Here is a 17528-nt window from a genome sequence, read left to right as displayed (position 1 = left end):
GCTCGACATGCTCTTCATCCAAGAGACCAGATTGAAAGCAGGGGAAGAGAGGCCACTGAAGAGAAGGGGGGTAGGCCAAACATTCTGGGCCTCTTCCGCTCAGAAAAAAGAAGGTGTGGGGCTAATACTACACAAACTGGTCCAGTTGTCGAATCCCGAGGTCCACTCGTTGATGGAAGGCAGGATCCTATTGGTACAGGGAAACTGGGAGCGAACCTGGGTCACCTTAGCAGGACTATACACTCCCAACCAGGGACAGAGCGCTTTCAACGACGAGGCCCTCACCACTATTATGGCAAAAAATATAGAAGTAACCATAATAGGAGGTGATTTTAACACATGGGCGGACCAACCCACGTATGGATAGACAAGCAACGAGACCAGAGCACAAGGAGCCACTGGGGGGTAAGGGGAGAAAGATTTTTTTTTAAAAAGGCCTTGCTTCTAGGGGCTTGCTAGAGGTCTGGAAGGTGCAACGCCCCGAAAGGGAGGGATTCCCATTCCTGTCTACTGTCAACGCAACCTTCACTAGAATCGACTATCTACTAATCAGTAGTGAGCACCACTCGCGAATAAGGGAAAGCGCAATCCGCAGTGTGGGGTGGTCATACCATGATGTGCTGACCATGAACCTTGAGATGGAGGGCATAGGTGGACGGGACTCCAGGTGGGGCTGCAATGAGTACCTCTGGCGAGACAAGCTCTTCGCCGGGGAGCTCAAAGACACTATTGAAGAATACTTCCTAATCAACGACAATGAGGAGGTAGGTGGAACAACACTATGGGAGGATGGGAAAGCCACATAGAGGGGGCCCTGATGGCGAAGGAGCCAAGAAAAAAAAGAGAGCGGAGGCTATAGGAGGAGAAATTGGGCAAAGAAATAAAACATTTAGAAGACACACTACACTCCCAAGGGACCTATAGGGACGAACATCTGATAACACTTAAGACAAAAAGGGCTGACCTGAGCGCGCTGGTAGTAGGCGACAATACGTAAGGACATTTTTAAAGCAAACATTTTATGAAAAGGGAATCAAGGCTGATACAATCCTAGCGTCCAGACTGAGAGCTCAGAGGGCCGAGAGAGTTAGGGAGGAGGAGGGAGGCTGGGCAACATACCCAGGTAACATAGTCGACCACTTTGCAAAATACTATGAGGAGCTCTATAAAACTGAAGGCTCTAGGGGAAAATAGAGATGCAAGAATACATTGCCAGGAATGGGATAACATGGCTAACCCAGGCAGAACAGGTCACCCTTGAATCCACCTTCACCACCAAAGAAGTAAAAGCATTGATACATAGGCTTCCCCCAGGAGGGGCAACAGGGTAGGATGGCTACACAATGGGTTTCTATAACCAATTTGCAGACACCCATGTCCCTCACATGACCAAATTATTCTACCACATACAGGACTCTGGCCAAGTGCCTGCCTCCTTTGCAAAAGCCCATATAATAGTCCTCCCCAAAATGGGGAAGGGCCCCACCAGCTGCAAGTCATACCGCCCCATATCACTACTGAACAATGACGCACAGATTTACACGAAAACACTGGCCACATGCAAGTAAGGTATTATTATGCCTTGCCTGATCCACCCGGATCAGGTGGGCTTTATAAAAGGGAGACAAGGGGCAGACGCCATGCGCAAAACCCTAGACATTATGGAACACTCAGTCTGGACTCAGAAAAGCCCTTCAAATCGGGTGGAGGGGGGAGTTCCTCTGGGCCACACTAGAGAGCATGGGCTATGGAGACCGGTTCATAAAAGGGATTAGAGCGTTACACAGGGGTAGGGTGGTAGTCATTGGAAAAACATCAAGGGAATGAACCCTCACAAGGGGAACCAGGCAGGTATGTCCGCTCTCCCCCCTCCTATATGCCCTGTCCATAGAACCCCTGGGGAACATGATCAGAGAGGATGCAACCATTGAAGGGATTAAGGTTGGGGACCATGAATTCAAGTTGGCAATGTTCGCTGATGATCTGCTCCTATACTTGGCTAACGCCTCAGCTTCCATACCGAGAGTCCTACAAAACATAAGAGAATACTGCAAATGGGCAGGTTTGATGGTCAACACAGAGAAATCGGCACTTTGGCTATATAACAACTGAGGGACGTCATCGAGGAGTGCCTGACCATCCTGGTAATCCCAGTTGCCCTACAGACTCTACTTCTCTCGTGATGTTGATAACCAGATATTTAAAGGACTTCTATGAGGCCAATCTCCCTCCTCTTATGACGGAGCTAAATGCAGACTTAGATAGATGGGCGAAACTGACTCCTGGTTAGGCCGCCTTAATGCAATCAAGATGACAATCCTCCCCAAGGTCCTCTGTCAACACCAAATGCTCCCAATAGAAATCCCAGGGAATCACTTAACCGATCTAACAGCCAAAATCACCAAGTTCCTGTGGCAAGGGAAACAACTACAGATTGCTTACAACACCCTTATGCGAGACAGAGGATTGGGGAGTGGGCTCCCCTGACTGGTATACCTACTATCGTGCAGCCCAATTCAGGGCCCTGGTGACACACGAGAGGAGACAAAAATAAACAATGGGTGGAAATAGAAAATCATCTATTACGATGGAGTGGCTATGGGCCCCAAAATCAGCATTCCCAGGTAACAAATGTTGGGACTGCTCTAGAATCTCTGGTGGAACAAAAGTGAACTGAAGGGACACAACCTGGCCCATGAGCCCATCTCGGCCCCCTATTAGAAAAAAGATCCAAGAGCCAATGCGTTTCCAGGAGTGGTACAAAGCGGGTCTAGAAAGGGTGGGACAGATGATAAAGAGAGACTCGTACATCTCTCTCCAGGAACTAGAAACAGAGCTAAAAATCAAACCCATAGGAGCTTTCCAAATCTTGACATCCCCGAAATGGAAGGACAAACTACAGAGGGACCCAACACCATTAGAAAAGATTTTGAGTGAAGCTACACTGTCGAGGGGCCTCATCTCCCAGATATACAAGACCCTCCTGCACAACCAAACAAACACAAACAAAGCTCTCAGGAAGCAGTGGGAGAAAGACCTGGGACTCCCATTGCACAAAGACTGTTGGAAACGCCTCTGCAAATATGCCTACAAAACTTCCATCTCGGCCCATTATAAACTACATGGCCTAAAACTCCTTCATAGGTGGCAATATGATCCCAAGCGCCTATCCAAAATGCTTAGACAATCGAGCCCAATATGTTGAAGAGGTTGCGGCGAACAAGCGGACTACTGGCATATCCTGGGCACCACATCGAAGCTTAACAAACTCGGCCCTAAATACACATCATTTGACATCGGTGGTAACCCCATCAAGGTGGTCAGCGAGGTGAAAACCCTAAGTTTTATAAGAGTCAAAGAGTAAATCATACGGAAACAGTAAAGAGGTCTAAAGGACAGAAAACATGCGGAATGAACGACGTGAATGGCATGGATGAACTAGTTAGAATGGATAAAACAGGTGGAACAAATGAATGCGCCGAGTTGAAGAATGCATGAGTAGAAGAACAAATACCTATATGGTAATCGAGTGAATGAGTATGTTAATCGAGTGAATATGTAGATCGGATGAGTGTATGGAATGGATGAACATGTCGAGTGGATGAGTGTGTAGAGCGGCTGGATGTGTAGAACAGACGAGCGCGGATGAGTGCGCAAATACAGAGAACCATGTAGAACGCAAGAGTACGTAAAACAGAGGAATGTCCAGAACGGACGAGCGTAAACCGGATAAATGTCTTGAACAGATGAATATGTGGAGCGATGAGTATGTAGAGCACATGAATGTAGATATCGGGTGAATATTGAAGTGCGGAGCGTGTGTAGATCGCTGGAACAGATGTGCAGAGCGGACAGAGCGGACGAGTGGATGAATGGATAGAGGGGATGAGTGATGAGTGAATAGAGCGGATAGAACAGTTGAGTGGGTGAGTAGATGAGTGGATAAAGTGTTCATAAAGGATGAGTGGACAGAGTGGATGAGTGGATAGTGTGGATGAGTGGATAGTGTGGATAGAGCGGATGAGTGAATGAGTAGATAGAGTGGATAGAACAGATGAGTGGATGAATGGGTGAGTGGATGAAAGGATAAAACGGATGAGTGGATGAGTGGATGAGTGGATGAGTGGATGAGTGGATGAGTGGATGAGTGGATGAGTGGGTGAGTGGATGAGTGGATGAGTGGATGAGTGGATGAGTGGATGAGTGGATGAGTGGATGAGTGGATGAGTGGATAGAACGGATGAGTGATGAGCGAATAGAGTGGATAGAACAGATGAGTGGACGAGTGTATAGAGCGGATGAGTGGATAGAGCGGACGAGGGGATAGAACGGATGAGTGGATAAAGTGTACAGAGGATGAGTGGATAAAGCGTATGAGTGGATAAAGTGTACAGAAAGGATGAGTAGATAGTGCGGATGAGTAGATAGAACGGATGTGTGCATAGAGGGGATGAGTGGATGAGCGGACAAGCAGACACAGCGGACGAGCAGACAGAGCGGACGATTGGATAGAATGGATGTGTGCATAGAGCGGACGAGCGGATAGAGCGGACGAGCGCATAGAGCGGACGAGCGCATAGAGCGGACGAGCGCATAGAGCGGACGAGTTGATCAGTGGATAGAGCAGATGAGTGCATTTAGCGGAGGAGTGGATAAGTGTAGAACGGATGAACGTATAGAACAGAGGAGTGAAGAGATGAATATATATAACTTGATATTGCTGCTGATTGTGTGAAAATGCGATTGCTTAAAGATGATGAGTGCGGGGAGCACATGAGTGCGTAGAGGGGGCGAGCGCGTAGAGGGGGCGAGCGCGCAGAGGGGGCGAGCGCGCAGAGGGGGCGAGTGCGTAGACATTTGAAAGTGCATATATCCCATCATATCTCACCACCATGCTTACTCTCTCCTTTACATCACCACTCAACAAGAACAGAGATACTATGACACCATTCGGTATAACTGCTCTCATACCAACATCTGCCGCTCACTCCACATCACTCTAAGAAAACACTGCTGGTTACACATCCCCCAGCCAGGCGTTCTCCTCAGGCCTAACGCAGCCACATCCGGTCTGGATAAATCCTGCCAGAACGAACACATACTCCTGATCTCTCGACCACCACACCTACCGCTAAGAAGCAGCTATCACATGGATCCCGCACGAGCTGCACACATACCCGGTGCTCACACTCACCTTTGACTCTCTCTACCCTCTCTACTCATCTGAACTTTGGTTCCCAAGGGCGTTCAACCTACCAGCGCCTTCAGACCATACCAATGGTATATAAGGCGCTATATAAATGCAAAATAACAATTGACTCCACCCTCACCAAACAAGTAAATGCCATGGCCTCGGCCACTGCATACACATGCAAATTAATCAGAGCCCGAAAGCCATTCTTATCTTAGCGTTAATAGATGTCGGGTCTAGTTCGTATCTCGTACAAGCATTGGGTGTCCCTTTTGGTAAATGGAGGATTCTACTCCAGTATAAATGTTCGCACCACGACAATGTCGTGTGTGAGCACCCCAGCATGGTCTCAGCTCCAAAGATTAAAGATGGAACAACCTTTGCTTTATAATATTCAAGGGCTGGTTTTATGGAAAATATTCCGTATTTTTTGTTTATCATCGCACCTTGAACTGCCATGAGATTGCATTTTCTTTTGATCTTTTGAAGCATTGGTTCGTCATTTATGTGTGAGCTAATCAGGACCCCTAGGTACGGTACCTGGCTAACGCAATTGATTGCTTTACCACCAATGTCCCATTTGAATTTCTTCCTTTTAGATGATTTGGAACCCATTAGACTTTGAAGAACAAGGATCTCTGTTTTTGCTGGATTGATCACGAGGCCATTTTTGGCAGTGTATAATTCAAGTGCCCTCAATTTTCGTTGTAGGCCAACCGGTGTTACTTTGATCAAAACAATATAGTCAGTGTACAGGATGTGCCCAATATGGGTTCCATTAATCTTTGGCAGAAAGGCTCTTACTTCATCTAGGTCCCTCTGGGCGTCAGATGTAAATGTTGAATAGGGTTGCTACCAACGGACAACCCTGCTTGAGGACTTTATTGCTGTGGACAAAGATCCTTTATGGTCTAATCTGATTTTGACAGACGTCTCCACATATAGTTCTTGTACTGCTTTCATAAGACTCGGTGGACATTTGTGGTCCGACAATTTAGTCCAGAGCAATTCACGGTCCACGCTGTCGGAGGCATGTGCCAGAATGACAAAGGCCAAGTATATCTTTGTTTTTTTCTTTATTTCCTCAATTTTTAAGATGTTTAATATGAACAAAATGAGCGAACAACCGATTTCCTTATATAGCCCGTTTGTCGAATGTCCAATGAGTCTACATCCCTGATCCAAGTTGTTAAAGGTTCAGGACTTGAGTTGCAAAATGTTGCCAATCGCGTCTAGTAGCGCTATTGGTCTGAAGTTTCTCGGGTCAGATCGCAGACCTTTTTTGAAAAGGGGCACGATCAAGGCACTTTTCCATGTTTGGGGAAGCCCTCCTTCTCTTATGATGTTAGAGAACAGGTTATGACAGAGATCGGCCCATTCCTCCATGTTTTTTGCTTCAGCATCCAGTTGGTTAAGCCGTCCAGGCCTGGAGCTCTGGACAGACAGGCTTCTGATGTTATCCAAAATGTCGTCTTTGGTTATCTGAAAGTCCCACGGGCTGTGATGTTCCAATCCTTGATACTGCCCATTTCCTTGTTTCTTAAAAAGCTCAGTGTAATGGGCAATCCATTGGGTCTCGGTGACCAGGGATACCTGCAAAGATCCTTGGGTACACTCCGTGTTGTTTATCAAGGACCAGAAGAATTTGGAGTTCTTATTTGTCAAAATCTTTAGCATCTCCTTGGCATCTTTTTGTAAGATTAGGTTTCTATGCCCTGAAACCACACTCTGTATGCCAATTTGGCTCTTTTCGCTTCGAGCGGCCTCTCCTGGGTGTTATTTTTCTTAGCCTCTCTTAGAGATCTCCTCAAATCCCTTTATCGGACCACTATTTCGGGATCGGGTTGATGGCGGAAACCTTTTTTTGGCAAATCAAGATGGTGTTCAATTTCTCCAATAGTCTCGGATATTCAATTTGATCCCAGGATTGGGGTTCATCACTAGACTGGAGTGTAGTTGATATCGCTGTGATGTTTTCTCTGTTTATGCACACTTTGTTTCTTCCAGGCGTTGTGCTTATCTTTACATTCCATTGTTGTTTTTCTACACAACCTAGTCCGGTGATTTTGATGGTTACCAGGTTATGGTTGCTTTCTTCCATTGGAATTACAATAAGATCAGTGATTTTCTCGGCAATAGCATTTGATGCATAGACGTAAGTATTGACGCTCTGAGCCCTTGAGACCAAGTGGCATGTGGAGGGATGTCACCTCTGGTACTACCATTTAATAAGGTTAGTTCCCTCTCCTCCTTTTCATCTGTCCATGTGCTTATAATTTGTTAAAGGTCTTTCGATTTTCTTTTGATTTTATTAGTAGCTGTGTTTCCACGTTTAAGTTGGAGGCATTCCATGTTTAAGTCTCCACATAGAATTATGTTAGGAGCCAAGTTGTTCTCCATTACGTGGTCGATAGTATCGTAGATTAATTCAAGAAACTCTGATTCATCAATAGCCGTGTGATGCCAGTAGACATTTATGTGTAAAGTCCTCTTTTCATGTAAAGTGTGTTCTTTTATTTCAATAGCAGTGGACTGTAGGTATGGAGAGTGGTTTACGGATTTTATTATTTTCAAGTTTTTGGATTGTTTCACCATTATTAATGGCCCTGACATTGGTCTGCCCATGGCTTGCTTAATAGCTGGGTTCAGGGCGATTTCAAAACCTGCAGCACAGGGCAGGTCTTGAAGCCAAATTTCCTGCAAGCAAATTATGTCTAATTTCTCCAGCATACCAGTAGATCTTCTAAAGAGGTGGTTAAAACCTCTCTGTTCCAAGAGCCATCTCTAACAGTGCATCATTCCTGTCATTCTGGCATTAGAGGTCCTCGCAACTATTTAATGACCCGGCCAGCCAGCTCCAGGTCCCTTGGTCGATACAGGCGTTTTCCACTCTGTTTTCTGTGACGGGGTCATTAACAGCGGTTAAGTTGGTCTTTGGGGTGACTTTGATAAGTTTCATTGGGCTTTCACGAGAGATTGAGTCCAACTGAAAAGCTGGAACAAGAGGAACTTCTTCAGCAAGCTGCATTGAAGCCGAAGATGCCAAAGTTCTACTCCCTGGCTGGGCATCGGGTTCAACATTCTGCTTCGATCCTTCGTTTCCATTCAAAGTTTGGCTCCTTGATGGTCTTTCTTGTGGCAATGTTTTCTCGTCCTATTAATAATTGTTTAATCAAGAAACCTTGTGTGTAAGAGTTCATTTGAATAGTTGTCACTGTGAATCTCCGTGTAAATCCCCTACATCTCACATTGAACCCTCTTGAGATAAGCCTGGCGGCTCATCACGCTACCAACCTGTGTAGTACAGACTTATACCAAAGGTTGGGTTCCTATTGCAAGCAGGTTAAGATTGTTGTAGTGCACCCAAAGGGTACTGCATACAATCTTACCTAACAATAACCAATAATATGTGGTATCAGAACATTACCCGGGAGGCAAGAGAGCCATCCAAGGAGAGCTGCTATGTGTGTGTTCTCATTCCCTATGCCATGAGCGCTTCCAGGACATTTGTGGCCACTGAAATACCAGCAACCAAAGCACAGTGCTTAGTGCATTTGGCACTCTGCACAACTAGGGGTCAATTTCAAAGGAAATGGGCTACTTTGCGATGGATGTCTAAAAAGACATTCCCCTAGCTAAAAAAAAAGAAAAACTATGATGGGTGACTAGTGGACCAAAAATGACATGCATAACTCACTGTAATCGTATTTCTGGTGCTTGTATCTTCTTAGATTCACACGCTATGCATATAGCCCAACATCTGGTGCATCTTTCTTTCGAAGATCAAAAAGGGACAACAACATGGGCGTGATTGCAAAACTAGCCCCAACGTGACATGTAGTGTACCCAAAATCCTTCACGCGTCCATGTCCCACTGTTTGTTTTTGTTCTGCCATGAGGGAGCCTTATAGAATACGTGAGCGAGTACAGAAGAAAAGAAAGTGTACAATTTATATGTTCCTTTTACTCCAAGAGGGGAGGACGAATGTGAATCCAAGCAGATACAAACACCAGAAATACGATTAGAGCGAGTAATGAAGGTCTTCTGATGCTTGTGAATCTGCTTAGAATAAAATGCTGTGCACAGATTAGCAAGCATTAACGGCAGGTGGTGGTGGGATATGTGAAACATGGAGCTGGAAGACGGGGCTCCATACAGAGCCCTCCGCTGCAGAAGGAGTCAGGCAAATGGGGTAGGGGTGGGAAGGGTGCGCGAGGGGGAGAGATGGTGGAGGAGCCAACCAATTAGGTCACTCAGATCGCAGGCCGAACTGCACATTCTCAGCCCGCGTTTCGAGCAACCTAATGTCCACTTCCCCCGCCCGTCCCACACACCCCCAATTTCCTCTCCTTCTCCCCCCCCCCTGGATTTTAGATCCCTTCCCACCCCCCCATCCCACTTACCCAATTCCTTCAGCAGTCGAGGTCTCAGTATGGTGCCCAATCTTCCAACTCCACGGAGGCCGTCTTTGGAATTTTCTTTGAATGAAAAACTGGGATTCTTATAGCAATATTCCATGGGCTTTACCGGCTGGTATCGGCTCCGGGCCCAGCCTTAAAACGTGTGACCCTGTGCCGTTATCACCTTGTTAAACCCCCATTGCTATAATCAAATTTGCATATATTTGTTGCTAAAATGTTTTGCCAAAGCTTGAACCAGAATTCCAGTGTAATCACGAGTAAGCCACATCTAAACTATCAAGAGTAGACCAGCACAAATGGTCAATAGGTCTAAATAAACAGGCAGCACCACCTACTTACCAAAAATTAGGATTACTTGCCAATACATCAAGGTTGAATACTTCCATTCCAAGTCCCATCTCTGCAATGAAGGAAGCCAGTTTATCTATGGAAACCTTGGTTTTTGAATCAACTGTAGGTAATAAAAAATATAGGCACATTAGCAAAACCATAGCATAAAAATAGCACAGCTTGTATATTTCTGACAATTTCTTAGAGTTTAAGAAATGCATATAATAAATACAGAGGTTGGAGGCTGCACAGCACCATATGGAATTGGCATCTCTTTCATGAATGCATCCATTAATTTTAGTATTAAAACTTTCTAAATATGTAATTTCATGGCTAGATTTGCAAATGTTTAAATCAACTGCATATGAAACTGACAATAAGGTATCAAGTGCCTTTAGCCAATCAGACAGCCTTCCAATCTGGTTTAGATTTTGAACAAAAACAAAAATGAAAGACTGCTCCATAAAACTACATCTTAAAACAGGTTCCCTCTCAGAAATTTAAATTCATGGGGTGAGGGTGGAGCTAAGAGAGTGGGGAGATGGGAGGCGCATTTATGAGGCTCCGAAAAACAGAGATAAATGGAGAGCTTCCGGATTGCTATAATGAGCCATCGGGATATCGCAGAGATGAAAAACAGGACTGGGGTATGTGGGAAATAATCACCAGAGGTAAATGAGCCTTTATACCCCACCGGGCATGATCGAAGAGGAAGATTACCCTGTCACTGCTCACACAGGTTCCATTCTTGGATCTATGGACGCAAAGGAGCAGCAGAGTGGCGGCCGAGCACAGAACCTTCCACACCATGCGTCTGAGGTGGGGACAAAGGCATCAATATATGGGGATGAATTAGTCTTTAATTCAACCTCAGTGTGGTCAAAGCACTAAATCCGCAAGTAAATAGATGACGCCACCAGAGGAATGACATCACAGAGTCATGGGGGAGTGAGCTGTCTAGGATCTGAACCGAGATCTGCCAAAAGCATACAATACGTAGGCCGAGGAGCCAATGCCTACTTACCACTTTTCAAACGTGTCTTCCGGACAAGAGCAATGAATGGCTAACTGTAACAAGCCAGGAGGAAGACAAAACTAAGCCTACACAACCCAGAGTACTTACATTAAATTTGGTCAAACTGAATATGAAAAGGTGCTAGTCGCTGACATTGTTATACTAACAATTAGACACCCTGACATCTCACTAGTTACTAGCACCTATAGAGAAATAGGGGATCACCTCGGGCTTCCGTAGTAACAATGAAGAGGTCTGATGTTTTAAACTTGAATACACCATCGTACATGAGAGAAGCGCAACAGGCAGTGTACCCTTTCAGGTGGACAAAATATCACATTAAATGCTTAACCTAAGGATAATTAAAGTCATACAAATTCTCAATATTAGCCGATAGTTTTACCGTTTTCACTCAAATCAGAGGAGATACGTTAGAAAAGATTTCTGGTTTGGCAACTTTCTCGCCATAGTTTCTATGGACCCCCAATCTTTTTGCTTCATTTTTGACCCTGCTCTGACTTTTTGAAAGGCAGTAAAGCCTTCAGCTTCACCTTACTTTTGCTCATTTGTTATGAGGGAACTGTTCAGTTCTTCAGACTATCAGTAATGGGGAAACTAGGTTTCTCTTTTATCCTTTCCATATTGTAACTTTGTAAACATGCATTTTACAATGCAGTGCAATGGGGATACTTCTGCATCACCCTAGCTTTTTACATTTGGGATTTTTGGTTACTTGTATATGTGCCTAAGGACAAGCTGGTGGCAGATATATTTTATACAATTTTTGCACTATTTCTACTGTGCGCATTCGTGCTTACTGCGTATGGCTACTAAACATGGCTAGTGCCCAAAAATGGCTGTGCCACAAGATTTTAGCTTGCTCTTTGGCCATATTGTAGTTTGCCCTTCTTCCTGCCTTACCAGATCAGGAAATCGTATATAAGGCCATGCATTTGCCCAGGAAAGCTGCTGCTTTATGTTTTGTTTGTTTGTTTATTTATTTATTTTGCACACCAAAACCGAAGGTATCTGGGCGCATTTGCACAGGGTTACAAGTATACTTTCGGCATGAGTTAATTAAAAGTTACTCACTAAAGTGACCAACGTACTCTTAGTCCTTAGTCCCCTTTCCGCCATACTGGATGGGCGTCCCTTCCAAGGGACTGGAGACAGAACCTTTTTCACCAGAAAAAACCTTCCCCTTTAAATTTAGAGGTACGCAGGGGTGCGGCCCTGGGAGCATGGGCTGCCCCGATTCCGCCCTCCGGCGCCACATCTCAGTCCCCATTGCCACATCGACAATAGATTTACCATTGCCTAACGACACCAGTATTATTAGGGGGGGGGGGGGATGGTGGGAAGTATAAGGGGACTAAGGACTAAGAGTACGTACCTTTGTCACTACGGTGAGTAACTTATAATTACTCTTACGTCCCGCCCCCTTTCCTCCATACTCCATGGGCAATTACAACTGAACTCAATGTGCCCCAGGGTGGAGAGGAGACCTCCTTAAACAAATAGGTTCCTGAGAACCGCCTGTCTGAAAGCCGGATCAGATCTAGAGCCGACATCCAAACAGTAATGCTTGCAGAAAAACGAGGCAGTGGCCCAAGTGGGCGCCCTGCTTATGACTTGCCAAGGGACATGGCGCTGGAATGCGATGGCCGTTGCCTTGGCCCCGACTGCGTGGGCATGCATGTTGGCCGGGAGCGGCCTGTGCTGGCCCTCGTACGCTTCTTTGATAGCAGAGACCATCCAGCGGGATATGGAGGCCTGCTGGCCTGGTCTTGCACCTCCGAAAGTGACAAACAGGGCGTCTGATTTGTGGAAGCCCTTGGTCCCATCAAGGTAGAATTTCAGTGCGCGCCTGACATCCAGGCAGGGCAGAACTCTGTGCCTCATCCTTAAGATCGGCAAAAAACGTAGGAAGGACCATTTCCTTATTCAAATGGAAAGCAGACGGCACCTTAGGCAGAAATGTCCCTGTGAAAGGTAGTCTATGGTTCTGAGGCGACTAGCGCCTGGATTTCGCTGACTCTGCGAGCCGAGGTGAGGCCGACTAGTAAGGCCGTCTTAATGGGGACCAGCCTGGTGTCCGCGGACGCCATTGGCACAAATGGTTTGTGTGCCAGGGTGCCCAAGGCTATGTTCAGGTCCCACATGGGGTGTGGCCTCCTGCTGGGCGGGTAGAGCCTTGCGAGCCCCGTCAAATGTTTGACAATCGGATTGGAGGAGAAGACCCCCCCCTCCTCCGAGTTACTGAAAGCCCAGATGGCTGCAAGGTAAGTGCGGCAGGTGTCCACCTGTATGCCAGAGTGGGTGAGGTGCGCCGAGAAGGAGAGCATGTTGTCCAAAGTATGCGCCAGGGGGGCGATTTCCTGGGAGTCTGCCCAGTGAAAGAACCTGGCCCATTTACCTTTATATTGAGCCATGGTAGCTTTGCTCCTTGCGCCCTGAATGATTTCCAGATAAGCCTGGGAGAGGCTGAGCTGCTGCAGCGTTACCTGCTCAGGCACCATGCTGTAAGGGATAGTTTGAGGCACTGGGTGGATGACCCTGCCCCCTTCCCCCTGTCGGGAGGTGAATCAGAGGGATCTCCGAGAAGCTGAGCAGCTCCGAAAACAATGGCCTGGCCGGCCACCATGGAGCTATTAGAATGGTGTTGTGTTCACAAGACTCCTTGATCTTGCAAATCACTCTGAATCAGCGGTGTGGGCGGGAAGGCGTAAGCCGTCATGCCCTTCCACTGAAGCTGAAATGTGTCCCACAGGGAGCCGGGGCACTGACCCTGCCAGGAGGTGAACTGGGGGCAAAGAGATCCACGTGGGGATGACCCCACCAGTTGAAGATCTCCTGAACGACTAGATTGTTTAGCTGCCACTTGTAATTGTCCGCTCCCAGCCTGCTGAGCCTGTCCGCCACCAGGTTGGACTCCCCCGGGAGGTGGACTGCTGTGAGATAGATGCCGTTTTCCAGGGCCCACTCCCACATGCTGACTGTCAGTCTGCACAGAGGAGGGTATCTGGTGCCTCCGTACTTGTTGACGTAGTACATGCTGGACGAGTTGTTTGTCTGGATGAGGACAGCCTTGCCCCTGAGAAGTGGTAAGAATGCTCGGAGCGCTAGCCAGATGGTGTTCAGCTCTAACCAATTGATGTGATATTCCTGCTCCTGTCGAGTCCAGGTGCCGTGGACCGAGAGATCGTCCAGGGTAGCTCCCCAGCCCTCGAGCAAGGAGTCTGTGGTGACGGTGGCCTGTGGGGTGGGCAGCCGAAAGGGCTTGCACATCCATAGGTTGCAGTCCCTGGACCACCATGCTAGGTCCGGGTGGAGAGATGGAGGAACGTTGATCATCTCGGATTGAGAGCCCTGCTCCTGGTTCCATGAGGCCACGAAATGCAGCTGAAGCCTCCTCATCCTCAATCTTGTGTGTGGAACGGCTAATAGGACTGCCGCCAAGAGACCCAGGAGATGCTGGTACCACCATGCCAAGGTCACCTCTCTGCTGAGGAAGTGGGTGGTGGCGCTCTTGATGGCTGAGATCTTGTCCTCCGACGGAAATACCTTCTCAGAGCACGTGTCCCAGATGAGGTCCAAGAATGTCAGTCTGCGTGGGCTGCAGCTGCGACTTCTTGAGATTGAGCGAGAAGCCCAGATCGTGCAGTGTATTCATAAGGGCATGGAAGGAGTGGTGAACCGCTTCCAGAGATGTAGCACAGACACGCCAGTCGTCGAGGTATGGGTAGATGTGGAGGCCCTTCGCTCTGAGGAGGGCAGCCACCGTATTCATGAGCCTGGTAAAGACCTAGGGGCCGAATTGAGGCCAAAAAGGAAGGACCTTGTATTGAAAATGGTAGCCCATGATCCTGACCCGTAGGAAAGACGATGGGGCTGATAAATCGGGACGTGTAGGTACGCGTCCTTCAGATCCAGGAAGCACATCCAGTCTCCCTTGCACAAAGTCTCCGCTATAAAAGCTGGCGTAACCATCTTGAATTTCTGAAGGGGTAGGGCGAGGTTGAGGGTGGAAAGGTCCAGCACAACTCTTGGGCACGCCTGGTTCTTCTTCTGAATGGCGAAAATCCTGAAGTAAAAGCACAAGCCTTGCTGGGAGGCTGGGACTTCCTCCACGGCCTGGCTCTCTACGAGCGACTGAATCTCGGCCAGAAGAGTTGCTGTCGCAACCTCTGGGAGTGGAGGGGAGGAGGGAGGAGAGGCTGAGATAGGTAGGCGGTACCCCTTGGATACTACGGAGAGCATCCAGGGGAGCGCGAAATTCTGGCACCAGAAATGTACATTGAGAGCAAGCCTGCCCCCCATTGGAGACACGTGGACTCGAAGGGGCATGTCATGCCTTCTTTCCCTCAAAGGCTGTCACGGAGGAGGGGGGACTGGAAAAAGCCCTTATTGCCCCCACCCCCCTTTTGTTGCTTGTGCCAGTTCCGAGACAGCGAGCGGTCCGGCTGCCTGGATCTCTGTTCCTGGAAGCCGAGGAACCCTCCATACGTACCCCCTCTGTCGGAGTGCTGCTGTGACTGGGTGTACGACTTGGGCATGGTCTTTGTCAAGATGGATAAAGACTTGGCCATTTGTGAGCTGTTTTTCTTCTTGTCCAGCTCTTCGTCCGTGGAGGAGTGGAAGAGGTCCCCCTGTCGAACGACAGATCGAATGTATTCCTGGACATCTGGGTTGAATTTCGGGGCCCGGAGCCAGGCTGTTCTTCTCATGTCTGTGGCGATACAGATGGCACGGCCAGAGGTGTCGATATGGGCCACGGTGGATTTCATGAGGTCATGCGCCACCAGCATAGCCTCTACCAGCCCCGCCTTAAAACGTGATTGGCTCTGCGCAGGGAGCTCCGGGAGGAAGTCCGCAATTTCCCGCCATAACCTCTGTTTGGCGGCAGCCAGCATGGCATCAGCATTGGCATAGAGTTTCTTTCTGTACGTCTCCAAGATCTCATCCTTGTCTAGTAGAGCCGCAGAGGAAGAGGCTGAGGACGACTTGAGGCTTGGAGTATAGTGATGCCGCAGCGATCACAGAGGAGTGTGGTTGAGGATGGGCCGAGAGCAAGAATTTATCCCCCTCCATCTGCCTGTACTTGGCGTCCAGGCGTCGACTGACCGGCTGGGCCGAGTGGGGCTTAAGCCAACCCTTCTCGGCCAGGGAGACTACATCGGTCTGCAGAGGAATCCCTGTCTTGGCAGAGGGACATCGCGTGAGGACTTCAGCCAGAACCCGCTCTGCTGGCTGCTCGACCTCAGGCTGGGGTAGGCAGGTAGTCCGTCAGCCCAGCAAGACGTTCGTGGAAGGCCCTGGCTGAGGATGGCGTGTCCTGATCCTCCTCATCCTCAGTGTCCGGCGGATCAGGAGGATCCAGCGGAGGAGGAATAGTTGGAGCTGGAGGCTGGGGCACAAGAACCACAGCCGGGGGCTGAGGAGGTGGCAGAGGATGGTACGGAACCGCCTGCGGAGTCCGCTGGGGAGCCGGGACCAGCGGCTGAACCGGGGCCAGGGGTGGCGGTGGATACGCTTGTGGTGCCACTAGCATAGTCTGGAGGACTTCCCTGATGGCGTCCTTGAGGATAACCCCCATATGAGGTGCCTTCATGAGTCCGAAGAACCCTTCCTCACTGGTCTGAGGTGGGCTAGGGGGTACCGACGGGGTAGCCGGGGGCTGCTGACGCCGCTGCATACCCTGTCCGTATGGACGCAGTGGTAAGCTGCCCTGTGCATAAGAAGGATAGGCTGTAGGCCAACTACCTGGTTGAGGCCAGTCCCACCTTGACACTCGTTCTTCGCTGAACTCCTGGAATGGCGTCAGACGGGTGCCTCTGTCTGGCGCGGAGGCCATCTTGTCAAGCTGCCTGCCAGGTGTTGCTCAGCGGGCCCAGCCTTCTCCAGGACTCTTGTATAGGATCACTAGGCCTACCCTGCTCCTCGGGCCTAGGCCCAGTAGGTGTGACACCCTCGACCCGGGGTCCAAAGAGCTGCGTTTAGGCGCCCCCTCGGACTTATTGGCAGTACTAGGGCATAACCCCTCGGCCATAAGGCCGAAGCCCTTCGGATAACGATCCGGTACATGACCTTCTGGTCCCTCAACACTGCCACCTGGAGGATCCGAGGATCCCTCGGCCCAAGGGCCAGTAGCTGAAGCAGCCTTGGTGCACGTGCTGGTACAAGGACCTGAACGGTCCCTCCCACACGGGAGAGTCCTTGGGAAGGAGTCTCCTTTGCGGGGTGCGATGAAAAATAGCAGCCCCTCCTTGGGCCTGGCTCAGTGTTTCACGAAGTTCTTGAGGTCCTCTAGAGGCGACTTCTGGAAGAGCTCCCTCCGCAACGTAGGCAGAGGGCGTGGGGGTCTGAAGTTGGGAAGAGCCCATTGCAGGATGGACACCTGCTGAACCCTGTGGAAGTCGACATGCGCCGGGGAGGACTGTGGCACCTGAGGACAGAGTACCTGAATGATAAAAAGACAAAAAAAAGACAGAGGTATCTGCGCATGGAATTACATGGCCGAAGCCAAACCCAGGAGCGCTGGTGAATTCGCCCCGTTCCCGTCGACGCGGA

The 17528-nt window shown here is 48.8% G+C and overlaps 1 protein-coding gene across 3 annotated transcripts in view; it reads right to left on the bottom strand.

Annotated features, from left to right (window-relative positions):
* The window catches only part of LOC138570930 (SURP and G-patch domain-containing protein 2-like), a 906804-nt gene that overhangs the window by 481642 nt on the left and 407634 nt on the right, over positions 1–17528 (bottom strand). For all 3 annotated transcript variants that reach the window (XM_069649158.1, XM_069649157.1, XM_069649159.1), the window contains exon 4: positions 9953–10064. In XM_069649158.1, coding sequence (XP_069505259.1) covers positions 9953–10064 — 112 coding nt within the window. The remainder of the gene's footprint in view (positions 1–9952; positions 10065–17528) is intronic.

The sequence above is a fragment of the Ambystoma mexicanum genome, chromosome 1p (genome assembly GCF_040938575.1).
Source record: "Ambystoma mexicanum isolate Mex_15411 chromosome 1p, UKY_AmexF1_1, whole genome shotgun sequence".
Classification (NCBI taxonomy): Eukaryota; Metazoa; Chordata; class Amphibia; order Caudata; family Ambystomatidae; genus Ambystoma; species Ambystoma mexicanum.
This window is presented reverse-complemented; position numbering and strand designations above follow the sequence as displayed.